Consider the following 20,638-nt stretch of genomic DNA (forward strand, 5'->3'; position numbering starts at 1 on the left):
TTTTTAAAGTTACAGACTAACGCAGCTATCCCTCTGAGACTGGCCAACAAGTTTACATGACCAGAGCTTTGCTAGCATCAGCGATCATGCTAATGCACAATGAAATACAGCAGCATTCAGTTCATATAAAATCTCTAGGCTACATCTACACTGGCATGTGCCTTTGCGCAACAGATGTGCTTTTGTGCAAGAGCATCCGTACCAGTGTAAGCACTCTCTTGCTCAAGAAAGCTCCAATGGCCATTTTAGCCATCGGGCTTTCTTGCGCAAGAAATTCATGTTGCCTGTCTACACTGGCCTCTTGCGCAATAACAGTTGCACAAGAGGGCTTATTCCTGAGCGGGAGCATCATAGTTCTTGCGCAAGAAGCACTGATTTCACAGATTAGAACGTCAGTGTTCTTGTGCAAGAACTCCCCGCCAGTGTAAACAGGCAGCATGTTTTTGCACAAAAGCGGCTGCTTTGGTGCAAGATCACGCCAGTGTAGACACAGCCCTAAGGTTTGAGTCTTCAAACTTTGGGAAAGTTCAGACTCTAGATATGAACTACATGGTTTGGATCTGCCTCTACAATGGACCCCAAATCCAAAGATCTTTCTGTTGTGGGGAAGCTGAGATTCCGATCCAGATTCAAACTTCATGGCTTAGGTCCATCTCAAATTACAATTTTAAAAAAAGGTTTGTTCTTTTCTAGTTTCACTGGAAACATAAGTTATAGGTGGGATAGATCAGTGCCTCCCAAAGGGAAAAGGGCTAAAAGAGGCAGGGAAAGAAATGTTATTTGTTGTGCTATAGCTGGCACAAAGTGAAAAGGAGCAAAATTATATGATGCACATTCCGTAATAGTGCCTTGTTGCTCTAACAGCACAAAACCAGTCCAGAGCAGTGTCAGAGGTCTGCATATACATCAAAAGGGGAAGTTTAGTATTTTGACATTTGTTGCTGGGTTTATTGTATTTGAAGAGTAGGTGGCTGTTAGGGAATGTGGGAGTACGCTCCCCTTTTCCAGGGAAAAACTTCTCTGGACTTGAGATGTTGAGGTCATGTTTACCCACCCTACTGTGCCCATGTCTTTTTAAATGGTTCAGTGTCTCCTCTGCATATGGGTGGCACTGCTAAGGCCAAGTCTACACTGGGGGAGAAATTTGATTTAAGATACACAACTTCAGCTATGAGACTAATGCAGCTGGAGTCGAAGTACCTTAAACTGAATTTCTCCAGTGGCCTCACTGCAGGTCAATGTGAGAAACTCTCCCATCACCTTCCCTTACTCCTTGTGGCCCTATGGAGAACTGGGGTCAACAGGGGCACTGTCAGCGTTCGATCGAGCAGGTCCTTATTAGACCCACTAAATTGAATGCCTGGAAGATCAATCTCCAGACTGTCAATCTCTGGGTAAATTTAGACAAGGCCTAAGTGTGCAGAGTCTAGAACTTCTCTGCTCATGGCATCCAAATTCTTTTTTGGAGCTTATGTCCTGAAGCAAAAGTGTGACCCCTAGAGTGTGCACCAAGCATGGTGACTTGTTTGCTAGGTGACTTCCATGTGCTAGATCCATGTTGCTTGACTTTTTCAGATTGGCCATTCTTATTGGAAGTCAAACCTTTTTGCAACCCTATCAACATTTATGATAAAAGCAGAGTACAAATGTTGAGCCCGGACAATTACTTTGCGTGTGTGATTCAAGAGGCTGATGGAAAATTCTTGATCTTGAGCAATAATGGGGCGTGTGGGTGTGTGCGCAGGTGCGTGGGGGGAGAAGAGCACGTTTCCAATACCATGTGACGACCTGGTTGCCTTCCTGACCCTCTGCCCCAGGGACTGTGAGCCATCAGTTGAAAGTCACTGCTCAAGAGTCACTTCTGTTCCCCCCACTTTCCTAATGGGTAGATGTTTATGTGCAAAGCAGAGCAGGTTTCGTCAGAATACCTGCAGCACCACAGTGGTGCTATACTCATTGCTTGGTGCTGTTTTGTGCGTGTGTCTATGTAGCCAATCAAACAGATTAGCCAGGCACTGACTTCTGAAGTCAGTGGAGTTAAAACTGAGGTAAATGCATTAGGCCTATGGTAGCTTTTGAAAACCGTAAAGGTCGTGTCTGATAGCAGGTAAGGGAGCATGTAACCTAGGCAGCTCTACTAAGTGTACCCCACGGCAAAATAAGAGAGTCTGTGTTCTCTCCACCTCCTATTGTCTTCCAGAGAGAAATCTCAAGGCTTGTTTAATAATGAGGTTTGTGATCAGTTTATTTCTCCCGTTTTTTACATTTCTTCAAATACTAGCCAATTAGCCCGTCATAAGACGGGATTTTCAGGTCTCTCCTCCATGTCAGTCTTCTCTCCCGAGCCTCCGATCTCTCGCTCCAGCTCCGTCTCTCTCTCTCTCTCTCCCCCCCCCTCCTACTGTCTCCCCCTCTCTTTCTCTCAGCTCTCCTCCGCCTCCTGCCTCTCTCTCTGTCTCTCTCTTTCTCTTCTCCTCCCCCTCCTGCCTCTCACTTAGGGGACCGCACAGCCCAAACAGTCGCTTGCACCACTTGCTCCCACGCGGCGGCCTGGCTGAGCGGCGCACAAGTCAGCCGAGCGCCACGGCAGGAGGCGAAGTACGTGACTCAGGCAATAGCGTTACCCAGAGGGAACAGCCAGGGAGGCAACAGCGCCCCCCAGAGGGAACAGCCAGTATTTCAGCATTACAGACTCACAGACACTGGGCTACTATATATATGATTTTCTTTCCGCTTGGGGCAATTATTGGTGCTTTTGAAGGCGATGATATCAATGGTGGGTGTATGTGGGGAATGCACACGCTTGCCTATGGATGCATTGGTCCACAACAGTAACGGGTTTCCCTTCCAACTTCTGAACTAGCCAAGTGTGTGGAAACGTTTTGTGTCCTTTTAGGGTGAGACTGAGACCACATTGGTCATTCTCACGTGGAACTGCCTGGCTCTCTAAGACCACGTCTACATTAGGAAATGATTTCAAAATTACTAAATTTGATTTAATCATTCCCAAGTTAACAAATTCAAAATAGCATGTCCTCACTACGGGGAAGCCTTGAAATGAGTGTGAGGCAGGCTCCATTAATGTGGATGCACTAACTTGGACTTAGAGCCCTAGAAAGCACTAGGGCGTAATTAGTTGGAATTACTCTGGGGACTGGTTATTTCAAAATAGCGGCACTGGAGCATCCTCACTACCGCAATTTTGAAGTAACTATTTAAGAATTAGCATTAGTCCTGATGAAAAGCCGGAGTACAGATTTCGAATGAAGTGGCCTGTTATTTCAGAATAATTGGCTTGGTGGCATGGACGCTCTGCTTATAAATTTGACCTAAGGGGGATTATTTTGAAATAAAGCCCTAGTGTAGACCAGGGCTAAAGGTTTTGAGGTGGTGTTTGTTGTGGTAGTGTTTGTGCATCTTACAGTCCCTGTGAACTCAGGACTCCAGGGTGAAATATTAGGAGATGGATGCACAGCATCACCTAATCCTACCTTGTATGGATACAGCTGAGACATTTGCAGCCCTGTTACAGAATGTGCCTATTGCATGGAAGAAGTCACTAAAATAGCCTTGAAGAACCTTTGGTGAGCTCTGGTAACCATCATATAATACTGCTTTCCTAACTCACTATTAAGCTCAGACCTACTGCGCGTCTCCCAGTCAGAATGTGAATACTCCAGTTGGAATCTCTCTCTCTCTCTCTTCCTGGCAGGTGGGAGACGAGTAGCTGGAGTGAGTGTTCCCGGACCTGCGGGGAAGGGTACCAGTTTCGCATCGTCCGATGCTGGAAGATGATCTCTCCTGGTTTTGACAGCTCTGTCTACAGCGATCTGTGTGAATCTGCCGATATTACCCGGCCGGACGAACGCAAAATCTGCAAGAACCCAGCGTGTGGGCCTCAGTGGGAAATGTCTGAGTGGTCTGAGGTAAGCCCCCTGAAAAGAGCTGGCAGCTTGTAGAGAGAAAGCAGGCGACAGTGATGAGGGTCAGCCCCACATGCTAGTACGTGATTGCTAGTTTCTCCTGGCCTTGATTCCGGATCCCCAAATAAGGGGCTGTAGAGCTGTAAATGTGAATCCCTGAGATGTAAATCCACTGCAGTCCTACATAGGCCATGACTATCTCAGCTTTGTTCTTAAAACCTACCCCTGGCGTGGGCTTGCAAGAGGATTTCTGCAGACCAGCTACTGGCGTTTTAGCTACTGTGTCATCGATGGGGTGCCAGGGGACGCATTTGAATGAGGCCAGGATGCAAATAGGGTCTTGGAGTTAAAGTGTTTCTACAGTGCTTCTCTCTGTACCTCACAAGACATGGCTTGGGTAAATCCTCCCAAGCCCTCTCTCGCTTCCCAATGGCGATGGTTTTGTGTCTCCTTTGCAAACAGGGTGGTTGGTGGAGGCTCCAACCCCACCTCCAGCCCCATCCCTTCTGGTGAAGCCCCGCCCTGCCCAGCTTCTCCAGCCCCGGAGAACTGGGAGGGCGGGTGTTGGGGGCAGCAGCACCCCACCCCTAGAACGCCTATAGCGGGCATTTGGGGGGTGAAGTGAGGGCGGGTCTATGTCTGGTGGTCTGGTACTGGACGCCCAGAGATGGCCCCAGACCGGACCTCCAGCCTGAGTTCATCTCTGGCTCCTGCCAGCGTTTTAGATTTTGAGTCTGGGTCCTAAGCAAGAGGCCTTTTCTCCCACAGGAATCTGGTTCAGCAGCACAATGGCCGGGGAATATAGCAGCTTAGCTCGCCAGTTCCCATGTAAACACCTCTGTGACACGTCAGAGGCATTCTGGAATGTTTTCAGCTGTGAAATCATTGTCAGGCTGCGTCCGTCGCTTAGGCCTCCTAGATATTTTGCTGTCTCCTCCAGTATGGATCTTTGGAATTCCTTGACAACCACTCCACCCTGTTGAGTGCCAGAGAATATCCACCAGCATGCCAGGATTTAACTTTCTAACATCAAACCCTTTGAATGATAAAACCAGGGTTCTTTCTTTGTGGGGTCCCCAGGGCCAGATTTTGATCTCCGGGTCAATCTGGAATAACACCATTCATTTTAGTGGAGTTGTTATGGGTTTACACCAGGGATGGAGAACCTATGGCCCGGAGGCTGGATGCAGCCCCTGGTTTGCCTGGATTTGGGCCCCAAGGCTTGGGTCTCCCCCCCAGCCTTGGGGAACCTGTGGTAGGCCCCTCTCTAAACTCTGGCGTGCAAGTGGAGAGTATCTTTCTCCTTCTCAGTCAGGGGCCACATTAGTGATTTTTTTTCTTCCCACTTGTGTGCAGCCTCTAGCTGATCTTTCTCTGGGTCAGTGGCCCCCGACCCAAAAAAGGTTTGGGTTTGCACCAAAGTCATAGAGACGAGATCTAGGGTTCTCAGTAAATGTGTAAAACACACGTGCCTAAGTACAGTCATGCTCTCTCACACTGCTGGAAAATCATCCCGAACTCTTTACATTTTGTTTTCTGATGTCACCATATCGGTCCCTCTGCCCCGGAGTGAAAAACAGCAAAGTCGAACTGCTCAAGGATCCTAAGGAAGCAAGGAGTTTGCCCTTCTAGTTCAGATAGCTGGGCAGTGAGTCAGATATCCCGCCTTGCTCAGTGGCCGGGAACTCATGTGTCGGAAGATGTCTCAGTAACCCCATAACACAGCCGGACAATGATGCCTTGCTGCACGTGGGAAGGAGAATAATCTCCTTCCTGACTGGGCACTGATTAGTTTTTGGTCTGAAGAAAGAGTTTTGTTTTTTCTTAGGCATATATATTAATTAATTATATATTATATATTTATTATATATGATATATTCCTAAGAAAAGCCAAAATTCATACTTCAGAGCAAAAACTAATATATATTATTGCTCACAAATTTATCCAGGCCCCTTTCTAAGCCCAAACCAGCACCAATTGAGACAAATTCTCTCCTGGTGCAAATTGGCCTAACTCCACTGAATTCGATGAAACGGCATTAGTTTACACCAGCAGATCATTTGACCCTTTTTCTCCCAGACGAGACATGAAATGCCTCTGGGTGGTGCTATTAAAAGGAGTGCCAGTGGTAAGTAGCTTTTTCTCCGCAGTGCTCTGCAGTGGAAAACCTGTCGGGTTCTTTGATTTTGTTGGCTGTTTTGACTTCCAGGTCAGTAGAGAGGAGCTCACTGTACACATGCTGAGGGTGTAGTTTGACCGGCTTAGCAAATCGAAGTGGTGTGTGGTACAGACTTCCACCTACTCCTCCAGTGTGTGTTAGAGTTGGATTGCTGAGACATCTCTCTTTCAGCCAGCAGCAATGCTAATCTAATTTGGCCCTGCAATTGAAACAGGGGGCCAAACTGGCTTGTGATGATGATGAAGACAGAGAGAGAGAGAGAGAGAGAGAGAGAGAGTGTTTGGGGATGGATAGATGGGATGTGTGGTGATAAATGGATCAATGGATGGATGGATGGATAGGGTGTTTGAGGATAGATAGGTAGGTAGGGTGTTCGGTGATACATAGATGAGTGGATAGATGGGTGTGTGTGAGGATAAATGGATCAATAGATGGATGGATGGATGGATGGATGGATGGATAGGGTGTTTGAGGATAGATAGGTAGGTAGGTAGGGTGTTCAGTAATACACAGATGAGTGGATAGATGGGATGTGTGGGGATAAATGGATCAATAGATGGATGGATGGACGGATGGATGGATAGGGTGTTTGAGGATAGATAGGTAGGTAGGTAGGGTGTTCGGTGGTACATAGATGAGTGGATAGATGGGGTGTGTGAGGATAAATGGATCAATAGATGGATGGATGGACGGATGGATGGATAGGGTGTTTGAGGATAGATAGGTAGGTAGGTAGGGTGTTCAGTAATACACAGATGAGTGGATAGATGGGATGTGTGGGGATAAATGGATCAATAGATGGATGGATGGACGGATGGATGGATAGGGTGTTTGAGGATAGATAGGTAGGTAGGTAGGTAGGGTGTTCGGTGGAACATAGATGAGTGGATAGATGGGGTGTGTGAGGATAGATGTATGGTGCACATCCACTCATGTCTTGGTGCATATGGCAAAATTTATTCTGCATATGGATGGAAAAAAATTGGAGGGCACATTGGTGGTTGAAAACTGTGGGCTTTCGGGCCTCGTCTTGCTCTCAGTGCCACGTGCGTTAATCGCTGCATGACTGTAATTGGGATGGGGTTGCACTGATGGAGCTGAGAGCAAAACTGGCCTCCCAGAGCAGGATTTGAAGGTGGGCCAAGGTGAGTATTTCAGTGCAATCTTTGCTGCCCCCCCTGAATAGGAGCAAAGTGCTTCCTGGACAGCAGCCAGCTAGTGGACTGGCTGGTTGGCTGTGCCCGCCAACCCAGGCATTTTGCCCCCTTGAAGATACTGTGCACGGGGCCAGTAAGTTAGAAGGCCAGCTGCCTACGTGCTCGGGAGCCTGTGTGTCCCATGGAGAGGACCTGTGCCACTCCCGGCCCTGCCTGTGTTTCCCAAGAGGGCAGGATGTAACCCATCCCAGACGTTCGAACTGGTCCCCCGGTGCAGCACCGGGCTTTGCTGTGTCATGTTTTACAAGCAGAACAATACAAACGCTTTCCCTGCATTTTTCGGAAGTTTCATGTGAAGAGGGTAGGGGGGAGAGGGAAGGAGAAGGCCAGCATAAGTGATACCTTAAACCAATTGCCTTGGCTGCTGCCAGGGCCACGAGGGCCTCCTCCCTGGCGGGGAGCGAAAGCAGAAAGTAGCCGTGGCTGGGGCTGTCCCTGGACGCTGCTGATGCTGGCCCGTTCCACTCTGTGCCCCACCAGTGTGCGGCGCGGTGCGGCGAGAGGAGCGTGGTGACCAGGGACATCCGGTGCTCGGAAGACGAGAAACTGTGTGACGTGAACACCAAGCCGCTGGCTGAGAAGAACTGCACCGGGCCCCCCTGCGACCGGCAGTGGACCGTGTCTGACTGGGGACCGGTGAGTGACCTCGGGGGGGGGGGGGGAGGCGTTGGGGGCGAAGGATCCTAGTCCATCAGTTGCTTGCGGGGGAGGAGGTGGCCATGCTCCATTGGCGGTCCACAGGCTAAATTCTGCTGCCCCAGGGAGCGAGTTTGGCTGAGGGACATAACCACCGTGAGCCAGAGTGCCTGCACAGCCAGGCCCATCCCTCAGCTCCCCTAGTGCCCCCCCCCCGGTCCAGCAGCCCACCTGGGGAGCGAGATGGGGGCTCAGGGCTTACCCTGCTCGGCCAGGAGTTCCAGCCAGGGGGAGGGGATGAGGGCTTGCTCTACTGTGTCTGCCGGGGCTCCAGCCAGGAGCAGGAGGAACAGGGCTAGAACCTGCACTCGGGCTGGAGTGACAGGCTGGCGGAACAGGGCGAGCCCCTGCAGGTGGACTCTGCTCTCCGGCTGCGTCCCTGTGGCCCAGGGTCTCCTGGCCAGCATGTCCATCCCCCACTTCAAGCCCGGCTGGGAGGTAGGTGGCCTAATCCCTCCTGATCGCCTCCCCTCCCCCCATTGCTCACCCACCTGAAGTCGGGGCCCTCCCAACTGTCCCCTTCTCACTACACCTACCCCCCCCCCCCGCGGCTCAGACAGGAGAAGGGCAAAGACCCTCCCCTTTCCTTCCCCTGTTATCTGAGGTCTAATGGTTACAGCAGGCGAGTGGGAATCTGAGCCCGAATGCGCAGTCACAGACCTTTCCTGCCACCGGGGGTGAGGACTCAGTGGAGTGGCAGCAGGAGGGAGCTGTCCTTCAGCCCTGACTGCAGGGCGGGGTTAGGAAGGCTTTGCAGGGCTCCAAAGCCCTTCACAAGGGCTCAGGCATCATCAGCTGCACTTTACCGATGAGGAACCTCAGGGATGTGGTGGCGACACCGTGTGCAGTGACTAAAGCGGGACGAGATCCCTGGTCTCCTGAGTCTCAAGCCGCCCCTCTGACCACTAGACCACACTGCCTCCCAACAGTAGTGCGTGGTCAGTGTAACTCTTTCCTCACCGGAGTGCTGATGGGAGGGTTACCCTCCGGATGACTGTAAGGCGCTCTGTGCTGGAAATGTTTCTCGGCCCGCCCCCTTCTGGCTGGAGAGGGCAGGGTACCAGCATTCAGAGCCCATCCGTGATGGAGGAGTCACATAGGAGTGGCAAGAGCCAAACCTCTCCACTCGATGTCTGGGCACCCTGGCCCGGGAAATGCTCTTCCTGGCCCAGAATGCCCTGCGGGAGCAAGACAGTCCGGACACATTCTCACAGTGGCTAAGTCGACACTGGCACTTTACAGTGTTGTAACTTTCCGGCTCAGGGGTGTGAAAAAACACCTCCCCCATACGCCCCTGAGTGCTACAAGTTACAGCACTGGAAAGTGCCGGTGTGAAGCAGGCTACAGGGCTGGGAGCCGTGACCCCATCGCTGTTAGCTGCTCCCCTTCTGGAGGTGGGATCCTTTCCCCAAGCCCTTTCCCGAGCGTTGTTGTGATGTTCAGTTAAGTGAGAGATGCACTGCTGATGCGCTGCCGCCTCCATGCACAAGCGAAAGCCCGTCGTTAACATCTTGGCTGGTCCCGTTGCAAAGTTCTGCTCCACAGCCAAACTTCCTCTTAGTTTAGGAGTGTTTTGATGCAGGGTTCAGGTTAAAGAGCCATACTAATGATCTAGACCCTCATTTTGCTTCCTCCAGCACAAAGATTTCCCCATCCAGGTGAGACGTAGGAGGCTGGAGCCAATCCTGAGACTCTTGGAGACCTTTAGCATTTGCTATCCAATGCAGGAAGGTCACAGGGTCTCTCAGCCTGCCCTGGGTATAATCTTTGCTCGACGTCGTCAACGTTCATGCGATTTCAAAACAACCCTCCGCCGTATCCCCCTGGGAAAAAAAACTTTCTGGAAAAAAAAAAGGTGTCGTGTATTTGTGTCACGTGGACCTTGTTCCCGAGCTATTTTTACACTGATTTTGAGTCATTGGCATTGTCTAAAAATAAATGATCTCCATGGCAACAGCTGCACTCGGCGAGGTAGTGCATCTCCTTAAAGAACTTCAACAAAAGAACGTGAGGCGCGCTGGGTGTTTAAAATATAGCTCTAGACAATACCTGTGAGGGGCATTCCCCCCCCCTTAAATGCAGAGAACCAGTTACCTGATTTTTTTATCCTCTCTTTGAAAGCTGCCACCTGTTTCCTCTACTGAAGGCAGAACACTTTGCCTGGTGTCCTGTCTCCTGCTGGTGACTAGAGACGAGTTTAGGGGTGACCCAAACAGCATCTCCCCAGGTTACATTGACAACCAGGCCTCTCAGTCTGTGCCATACTCTGCCTTGCTCCCTGTTGTCCCACTGTGGGCCGCACCATGAGCAGGGCTGGCAGGGTCTGGCGGGTCAGGTGCATATGCCCATCCGTTGCCTCACGTTTGAAAATAAAATGGTCCTGGCCAGAGATGTGGAGACCTTGGCTCACGGGTAGAAGCTTCTTGGCTGAGTTCACCTACAGTCCGTGCCGGGGGCTGGTTTTGTACGGAAGTTGGTTTTGTCGGTCAGGCTGTGGGCTCTGCCACCAGCTCCCTGTATAGCCATGGGAAAATCACCTAAGCGCTCTGGCCAAGATTTTGTGGGGTGTTCAGGACACCATAAAGGGCCCCCAGGCCGACCGCCAAGGAGGGGCAAAGGAGGCAGTCTCCTTGGAGCCTGAGTTCAGAGCTCCTGGCTGCTGTCCCTGCAGGATTCCTGCCCACTGTGCTATGGGCCAGGCCGGAAGAGGGTTTCATGAAGGACGTCCCAACCGCTGTGTGTTTGAAGAAGGGAGCGGGGCTGCTTGCAGGAACGTGGGGTGTTTGGTTCCTCCCCCTACTCACCAGCACTTCTCTGCTCTTTCCGTTTCAGTGCAGCGGCAGCTGCGGGCAAGGGAGGATGATCCGGCACGTGTACTGTAAAACCAGCGACGGCCGGGTGGTGCCAGAAGCCCAGTGCAACCTGGAGACCAAGCCGCTTGCGATCCACCCTTGTGGGGACAAGAACTGCCCCACCCACTGGCTGGCACAGGACTGGGAGAGGGTAAGGGCCGACCCAAATCAGCCGGTGGGGTCAGCCGGCCCGTCCATACCAGGGAACGAGGCCTCAGGCTCCCCGAGGGGGGTGTTAACGCCCACAGGGCTTCCTTGCTAGAACTGGTGCGACTCCGTCCCCTGCTCCCCGGTGCTGCCGGCAGTAGGTGGGGCAGGGCCTGAGTGGGACCCTGGCAGCCTAGTGGCTGCGTGGAGGCGTTCTCCTCTCGGCGGTGCAGCAGTGGGAGAAACGTCTCCCTTGGGGCCAGGCAGGGGCCACTGCCCTTGGGGCTGCTCTGCCTGAGGTCACGGGACAGCAGCCATTTCTCCCACTCTTTACGCTGGTGTCTCTCTTTGTCTGGCTTCCACCCGTGGCAGTGCAACACCACGTGCGGCCGGGGGGTGAAGAAGAGGATCGTGCTGTGCTTGGAGATCGTCAACGGGAAAATCAAAACGCGGAACCCCACCGACTGTGACGTCACCAAGAAGCCCATAGAAGAAACCACCTGCTTTGAGCGGCCTTGCTTCAAGTGGTACACGACCCCCTGGTCTGAGGTAAAGTGCAGCCTGTTGGAACTGGGGCTGCTGAGAGCTAGGGTGTATTCCGGGGTGGCAGGTCAACTGGCAACAGCAGGGGACTAATGGATGAGAGGAAGCATCGCTCAGGAGAGAAGCAGGCAGCTCTAGCGCAGTGTTTCTGAAAGAGGTGTGCTGCGGAGAACAGAGTTCAAAATGGCCACCCTTAAAGGGGCAGGCGACTTTTTTTTTTTTTTTTTTGCTCAACATAGAATCCTTGGTGTTCCACATTAAAAAAAAATATTGTTTGGTGTTCCTCGGTCTTAAAAAGTTTAAGAAACGCTGCTCTAGCGGACAGGGCACCAGATTAGGAGCCAAGAGACCTTGGTTCTGTTCCTACCTTTGCTGCATTAGCTTTGGGAGGTCATTTCCCTGTTCTGTGCCTCAGTTTCCCTGTCTGTAAAATGAGGACAGCAGTACCCTCACAAAGTGCCATGAGTTCTAGGAAGCCATAGCCGAGTGCTCAGTAACATCATGGCATCCAAGCTGGCAACCTCTGCCGAGCCTGGCGACTTACCTGACTACCGGGAAGAGACACGCGTTTCCTACACAGCTGCGCCGAGGAGCATGGAAGCGGCTGCTCTTTCTGGAGCCAAGACTTTCAAACGCCCCTTCTACCCGCTGGCTCCGTGGGTTTGATCACCTCCCTGCTAGGTTCCTGAGGACCCCAATCCCTGCCGCCTCTCATGGGCATTACATCCATCTCCTCTCTAAAGATGGGCAGGTGCTTGACTGCTTGAATAGCTGCAGTGGGAATGCATGACACCTGCTCGCCCACAGAGAAACCCTTGGGGACCTCGCCCCCCCATTCCCCCAGCCATGTCCCCGCTAGGCAAGTGCCAGGTTCTTTCCCCACTCTGTGTGGCGCGGCGAAGGACGCATACGAGCTGCCCATGCCCTTAGGGAGCGCAAAAGGGACCACACCAGGCGAGCTCCCATGGCCCGGCCGGCGATGGCTCAGCCGGCGCGACGCAGCACCATTGCCAAGTGCTGATCAGGGTTTGGCTAGCGATACCGAGGGCGCCATTCGCTGCCTGAGCCGGCACTCGCTGCGCTTGGGGAGAACGGCGAGGCAAGGCAGGGTTTGGGGCTCGATTCGCTTATTTTTGCACAGGCCTGTGAGAGTCTGGCTTGGGCTTTAGGAGCAGCCAGACCTGCTAGCAGAGAGGGCAAAAGGAACAATTGCCCTGGTGCCGAGTGATTCAGAGGGGCCCGGAGCGGCATGCTGCATGCTCCGTGAGGCTCTCAGGGGTGGGGCATGGACAGCTGGCTGCCTCAGCCCCGCCCCTTCTGCCAGAAACCCCGCCCCTTTCAGGAACACAAAGCCACTCCTCTCCCTTTGTGCTGGGGGCCGTGGCAGCTGTCAGTTCCCCTGGGGGCAGCCATAGTAACGGTGTAACGGGACAGCAGAGGGAGTGGTGAAAGGGAGGGGGACTGGCAGAGAATGGGATCAGCACGCGGTCCTCGGAGCAGTAATACACTTCCCGACATGCGCTCTGCCCGTGGCTCAGCAGCTGAGATTGACTAAGCGACGGGGAAAGCGTTGCTGGGTTTGCAGTCAAGCTGATCCCTGCTGTTCTCTGCTTGGGCTGACCTTGCTGGGAGGAAGGGCCGAGCCTTCGCGCTCCACCGAGAAAACGGGGCCCTTCCGCCGACGGAAGTTGGTGCAGTAAAAGATTGTATCTCACCCACCTTGTCCCTGTGGCAATGGTTTGGGGCAGTTCCCCAGGGAGCCAACCATGTCCCCACGTCGCTACTGCTAGTATGAATTCCCACTCGCCTGACGGGCTCATGGAGGGGGAGCTGACCTCACGAGCCTCAAGAGAAGCCCTGCGGCACAAGGTCGAGGCCCCCTGATAGAGAGCAGTGCTGAGATGTTTGTCCTGCTGAGGCCTGGCCTGTGGTGAAATAGGGGGCACCAGTCAGCGGGGCTCTTTCTGGGGCACAACATGTATGAAATCCCTCAATATACTCCAGGAAACCGTGCAGCAAGTCAACCAGGGCCGGATTATCCAGTAGGCACAATAGGCACAATGCCTAGGATCTAGGAAAACATTTCGGGCCTACAAGAAATGTAGGGCCTAAAAAAAAAAAAAAATCATAATTGACTTGAAAATTAGAAAACTGCTAAATCAAACTCATGCTTTGCTATCTTTAATCAAACAACATACAGGTATAACATACAATTAAACAGGCAATAGGGCATTTCTCCCTTATATATTTATATATCATCTAATTTAAGGCCTACGATTATGAGAGTGCCTAAGGCCCATGAAGACCTTAAACGGGCCCTGACAGCAACTCCCTCATGGTATGAAAACTCAAAACTGGACCAGATTCTGGTTCGGACTGATTGTCCGGGGCAGCTGTAGGGCAGCTCTTGTCTTTCAATCAGAGGCCACTATCCAGACCCCAAAAGCTGGGCCTGGCATGTGGGGTCTTAGCCCAACCTGCCTCACAAGATGTTTGCTGGTATCATCATTAAATAGCACAATCGGGCTATGTCTACACTGGTGGGTTCTTGCACAATAACTGATGTTCTTCCTGAGAGCGTCCACACAGTCCAGCTGCTCTTGCGCGAGAAGATTTACAGTAAAGCGTGGGGAGAGAGGGCTTCTTGTGCAAGAGCTACGCTCTTCTCTAACAGGTGGAAGCCCTCTTGTGCAGGAGCTCTTGCGCAAGAGGGCAGTGTGGACATGTGGTAGGGGTTTCTTGCGCAAGAAAGCCCTATGGCTAAAATGGCCACCAGAGCTTTCTTGCGCAATAGAGCATCCACACTGCCCTCTCTTGCGCAAAAGCACACGGCCGTGTGGCTGTGTTCTTGTGCAAGAGTTCTTGCACAGGAACTCTTGCGCAAGATGGTCTTGCACAAGAACCCACGAGTGTAGACTTAGCCTAGGTATGTTGGGTGCTTCAAAGGGAAATCCAGAACCACAGGCCCCTTTCATTGTATTTTAGCCCTTTCCTCTAAGAGGGCCAGACACCTGTTAAGTTCAGTTTCTAAAGCCAGGCGTCGGTGTAGTCTAGAATCATCCCCTTGCGATTCCTCCCTAGCACTGCCACCACACGTCAGTACCCACACGCGCAGCACTCAGAACGACACAAGACAAGCTGAGACACAGGCCCGGTTTTATCCTACATCCCAAAGGGGCTGGGAAATTGGGGCTGGAGGTTGCCCGACTTGCTGGGCTGCTCGCCTTGGCTACACCAGCCCCAGGAGTGACACCCCCCTCGGTGCAGAGGGTCAACGCAAGGCCTAGATGCTGCGGATGTGGGATGGAAGAGCAGTGCCCAGCTCTGTACGGTGACGGCGGGGAGAGAGGGAGGGTGCGTGTGCTGTGCTGAGGAAGTCGGGAAGTTTTTTGGCTTGGTCTAGCCACCACCGAAGATTTGATTCAAAAGCACCCATGAAAACTGTTGCGCTGGGAAGTCATGACAGGAATCTCTAGGAAAGGGGAGGAGTTAGTCGCTGTGCGCCCCAAGCCCAGGGCGCATTTCTAGGTGACATCTCCATGCACGTCCCTCGGAGGACCTGCTGCCTCTGCCAACAATGTCTCCCTTGCTCTGTTCCCCAGTGCACCAAAACCTGCGGCATTGGCGTGCGAATGCGAGATGTGAAGTGCTACCAGGGGACAGATATTGTTCGTGGCTGTGACCCGCTTGTGAAGCCTGTGGGTAAACAAACCTGTGACCTGCAGCCCTGCCCTACTGAGCCACCAGGTGAGGAGAAAGAATCTAGATCAGCTCTCCAAGGCAGAGTTTGGGGCTGTGTTTTCATTGCAAACCCCTAAAAAACAGGTACACAAGCAACCTGTGGAACTCCTTGCCAGAGGACATTGTGAAGGCCAAGATAGGGTTAAAAAGGAGCTAGATAAATTCATGAGGATAGGTCCATCCATGTCTATTAACCAGGAAGGGCAGGAATGATGTCCCTAACCTTGGTTTCCCAGAAACCAAGTGGTGGGGGCCATGCTGCCATCCAGCGGCTGCCATCTAGGGCCCCCTTGTGATCACTTATCAGTATAACTGTGCCTGTGATGACATCCCTCGCTTTCTGTTTGATGTGAAACAATCACATTCCAGGCACATCCCATTGTCCTGGCACAACCAAACCTTGACCGTGCTTTAAATTATGATAAGCGGCAGCTGCCTGCCAAATTTGGTGGTCCCAGCTCTTGCTGTTGAGGTGTTCTTGAACAAATGGACTCACAGACGGACAGACGGACAGACAGACAAAGTTGCTAAGATGTATAGTGGATGAGTTAGACTAAGGCCTTGTCTACATGGGCCAATTTTACCATTTACACAGGTATAGTGAAAGCCATATAGTTACACAGGTAGGCTACGTCTAGACTGGCCCCTTCTTCGGAAGAGGCATGCTAATTTCTAACTTTGGAATAGGGAAATCCGCGGGGGATTTAAATATCCCCCGCGGGATTTAAATAAACATGGCCGCCGCTTTTTTTCCGGCTTGGGGAAAAGCCAGAAAAGCGCGTCCAGCCTGGCGCGATCCTCCGGAATAAAGCCCTTTTCTGGAGGATCTCTTATTCCTACTTTCAAGTCTAGACGTAGCCGTATAGTTATACTGGTATAACCCCGTGTGGCCACAGTCGGCGCTAAAAGTGGTTTGTATCAGTTCAGCTTATGTTATATGGGACAGGACTTAAGCTAAACTGCAATAAGCCATTTTCACACTGTGAGTTCTCAGGCGCATTGATCCTCTAAGGTGCTGAGCAGTCTTTTCTCCCCTCCTGTGGCACGTCCGGAAAGGGAAGAGATCTGGCCAACATATTACATCCCCTCATAGTGGGGGCACTTGTTCCATGCCTTGTAGCTGCTCTCCACCCCAGAGGTGGCTGCTTTCCAGTGGCAATATATGTGTATTAGTTGTACAGTGACTTGGCACAGATGCATGAGAAACACTAGCTACCGTGCAGTAAGATGCAAACAGTTAGTTTGACTTATTGGCTAGAGCCCTGGCACTTGGGTTCTAGTCTCGGCCCTGCCATGGACAGCTGGGTGATGTTGGACAAATCACAGCAACAATCTGTGCCTCAGTTTCCCTCGCTGGAAAATGTAGATAATGACACTGACTTTTATAAAGTGCTCTGAAAGTGCCTGACGAAAGGTGCTTGTCCAGAATTTTTCTGCCTTTATTCATTTAAGTGTGGGGTTTAGTTTGAACTACTTTGAGGGCTGTGTAGATGTCCAAAACCCAGGGGCTTTTGGATTTATCTGTTTGTTTATACCTGTAGTACTGTATCAAACAATGCTAAATTAACGTGTACTAGGGCACTTTCCAGTGCACACCAGCAAGGTCTACAAAGGCCCAATTAATGCCTAACACATTAACACTCCTTAGCAATCACACTTTAGAACTCACACCTCTGTACATTACCTCACTGCTCCTGTTGACAAGCCCTTAGATACCAGCTAGAATGCAGGGAGAGCCCCTTGATAAACTGCACTGGGAAAGGGGAGAAGCCAAAATGAACGGAGACACTTTGCAATGTTTTTCTGGTGTTTATTGCCTAAATACCAATGTCATGTTTGTGTAGTGGAATGTTTTATCAAGGTTTATCAGTTGAACCAGAAGTCCTAGTCATACGAGGCCACATCTTCACTACTAGGAAGATTGACGCTGTGGCAGTCGACCTTCCGGAGTTTGATTTAGTGGGGCTAGTAAAGACCCTCTAAATCAAATGCTGAGGGCACCCCTGTTGATGCCAGTACTCCTTGAATCATGAAGAGTAAGAGAAGTTGACAGGAACGTTTGTACTTGTCTACCTCCTGGTGGGGAGGCTGCACCACAAGTTGAATTAAAATACATAGACTCCAGCTACACAAGTAATGTAGCTGGAGTTGCGTATTTAATTTGACCTTCCATGTAAATATAGTCAAGGTCTCAGAGCAGTATTATTATACTGTATCTTTTCCAGCTAAAAAAAATCTGCATTCAGCCCAGCAAAGGCATAATGGTGGCAGGTGCCCATGTCCAAATAAGATGGCTCCTCACAGCCATTAAACCTGCAGACGGCCCTGTTAAATGAAAGGGGTGTGCTTCAAAGGACTAAAATGCTGGCCTGAAGACAAACGCTAACGCTGGTGGCATGTTTCTCGGTGAATTCCCTCTAATGTTCCAGTACGTTTCATCGGTGCCATTATTTTAATGACTTTGGTTTCCTAATGTCCTGGAGGATTTGTAACCACCTCATTATCTGAGTATGTTCTGGCGGCTCGAAGCAACTGTGCGCTTTAGTGAGCATCCAGGTCTAATTCACTAATAGGATTGGGGAATAAGAATAGTCCTGCAGTAAAAGCACAAACCTGGGAGTCACATTCAGGTTCCGGGCCTGCCTCTGCCATAGACTTTCTGGGTACCTCTGGTAACCCCGTTCCAGCTACTCCCTCCCCCGTTACCGGGGGAAGATGTTGCCTGCCTCCCATTGTGAGATTTGTAAGGATCTTGACGGCCCTGGGATGGAAGGCAGCATGGAGGGGCAAAGGGGGTGCTAAAAACCCAGCAAGCAGGGAGGGATTCTTCTGCACCAGCAAGTGCTTCTGGCCATCTGAGACCGTTAGGGAGCGTGGCTCTGCTCAGCAGCCTCATTGTAAGAGGGTTCCCATTCATTTGTCCACTTTCCCACATGCTCCAAGATCCCCACAGCTCCCCGTATCGAGAGCGACTGTGCGGTGCACCCTGATGGGACTGGCTTGAGCCTCCTCCAGTCCTTCCGCCGGTTACATCCTCTGATTTTTTTACCACCCTACTGCTGCACTCAAGATTTCAAATGTGCACTTTGACTTAGACATTGCTGTCTTTATGTTGTATGTGTGTACAGCGCCAGACACAGGGTCCTTGGTTGCAGAGCAATAAAACCGCCAAGGAGGCAAGGAGTTAATGTGCGTGGGAAGAAGTGAGCTAAAATAACTTGGACTGTAATTTCTCCCCACTGGTGCCTTTTGACCTCTCTCATCTGCTTGCCAACATGTGTTTCTCTTCTCTAGATGACAGCTGTCAGGACCAAGCGGGAACGAACTGCGCTTTGGCAATCAAAGTGAATCTCTGCAGCCACTGGTATTACAGCAAAGCCTGTTGCAGGTCCTGTAGGGCACCCCATTCCTAGGGGAGCGATTGGACTAATGCCTTCAGCACTTGGAGACAGAAGGAATTAGGGGTAGGCTCGTTTTGAGCATCCAGCATTTGGCAGAAGTAACAGACATCAGGGTGATGCTCCCAGGTTTGACTTAACGGTTTACTGAGAGCTCATTGTACCAGTCTGGTTAAGAGTTAAAAGTGCTACAAACGTGCCACCAGGCTGTTTTCTTCCACCGGGGCAAAACCTTGCTCCTCACATTCCTCAGAACAGAGGGAAACGGCACCAACATTTTGTTTCGAAGCTGACATGAAAGCTTTGTTACTACTGTATATTGGTAGCATGTGATTCTCAAAAGCTGTACATAGAATCTTGTATATTTGATTCACTCTCATTCCAACCGTTCACTCGTTTTGAAAGGGCTTTCCTTTATTGTCTTGTGTCTGCACGCGCTTTAAACTGACACTGTCAAAGAGCCAGCCACGTGAAATTAAAAACACCGTCATGTTTGCCTTAGCAGAGGATCCTAGAACCTGTTTTATAATTCATCCCACAAGCTCTGCTTTTTAGCCTTTATTTCCTTTATAGTGGTTGGGAGCTGAATTTCATTCATTACATGAGCTCAAACCAAAGCCTTTTGTAATATGTAGGTGTATACTTTTTCAGAGAATTTTATCTTATAATCAAACTTTAGTTTCATAGGCCTTATAAAAATCATAATGCTGACATATTGTACATAATAATGAAACATAACTGCACTTTATATCACAAAAAGACGTGCTCTTTTTAATATATTTGTTTACAAACAGTGAACCTTATCCCTATAATCATTAAGTTGTACTCATATGTATTATATTTTAATAAAATTGTCATATTTATGGTGGGATCTAGTTTTATTCTTGAGTTTTTAGTGTGCGTCTGTCCCTGGGTATTGGCACTGATAAAATGATATTGGATAGGATTCACTGTAATCATAGGGTATGATCATACAAATAAGCATCACTTATTTTACGGTGGGAGTAGGCAGTTAATGGGATGTAAGCTCTTTGGGGCAGGGACTATCTTTTTGTCCTCTGTTCACCTAGCACCATGGTGGTGTCATGGCCCATGACTGGGCTTCTACCCATTATAGAAAATACAACCAGATGTTGCAAATACAACTAGGCAGTAATAATCAATCAATAATCTGTGAGGGTATGTCTACACTACCCCGCTAGTTCGAACTAGCGGGGTAATGTATGCATACCGAACGTGCTAATGAAGCCCGGGATTTGAATTTCCCGGGCTTCATTAGCATAAAGCCGGCTCTGCCATTTTTAAAAGCCGGCTAGTGCGAACCCCGTGCCGCGCGGCTACACGCGGCATGGGCTAGATAGTTCGAACTACGTAGTTGTTCCGAACTATCTGTACGCCTCGTGGAATGAGGTGTACAGATAGTTCGGAACAACTACGTAGTTCGAACTATCTAGCCCGTGCTGCGTGTAGCCGCGCGGCACGGGGTTCGCACTAGCCGGCTTTTAAAAATGGCGGAGCCGGCTTTATGCTAATGAAGCCCGGGAAATTCAAATCCCGGGCTTCATTAGCACGTTCGGTATGCATACATTACCCCGCTAGTTCGAACTAGCGGGGTAGTGTAGACATACCCTGAGTAAGTGGTCCCCATGGTGCGCCCTCCAGGACAGGGGCAACACTGTACCTAACTCACTGAATAAATGCAAGGGCATGGTATGGACGTTACTGAGTCGTTGACTAGTCTACTACCCAATAAACCAGCGGTTCTCAAACGTTTTGGGCTCTGGAGCCCTTTACATGCGTAAAAATTTATGCGGCAGCCCAGCGGTCCACTGATTGTATGTATTGTACTTACGCGGAGCCCCAGTAGTCCACTGATCGTATGTGTTGTACCTATCGATGTTTCCAGTTTGTCAACCTCGCGGAGCCCCTGGCGATATCTTA

The 20,638-nt window shown here is 50.7% G+C and overlaps 1 protein-coding gene across 6 annotated transcripts in view; it reads left to right on the forward strand.

Moving 5' to 3' along the window:
* The window catches only part of ADAMTSL2 (ADAMTS like 2), a 57,577-nt gene extending 38,025 nt beyond the window's left edge, over positions 1-19,552 (forward strand). For 3 of the 6 annotated variants that reach the window (XM_075905166.1, XM_075905164.1, XM_075905163.1), the window contains 6 exons: positions 3,713-3,926; positions 7,801-7,956; positions 10,849-11,019; positions 11,388-11,564; positions 15,161-15,305; positions 18,594-19,552. In XM_075905166.1, coding sequence (XP_075761281.1) covers positions 3,713-3,926; positions 7,801-7,956; positions 10,849-11,019; positions 11,388-11,564; positions 15,161-15,305; positions 18,594-18,712 — 982 coding nt within the window. In that variant the 3' untranslated portion in view covers positions 18,713-19,552. The remainder of the gene's footprint in view (positions 1-3,712; positions 3,927-7,800; positions 7,957-10,848; positions 11,020-11,387; positions 11,565-15,160; positions 15,306-18,593) is intronic. The other 3 variants (XM_075905169.1, XM_075905168.1, XM_075905167.1) reach the window with 2 other exon arrangements.
* The last annotated feature ends 1,086 nt before the right edge of the window (positions 19,553-20,638 follow it).

Source organism: Pelodiscus sinensis, chromosome 22 (assembly GCF_049634645.1).
Source record: "Pelodiscus sinensis isolate JC-2024 chromosome 22, ASM4963464v1, whole genome shotgun sequence".
Lineage (NCBI taxonomy): Eukaryota > Metazoa > Chordata > Testudines > Trionychidae > Pelodiscus > Pelodiscus sinensis.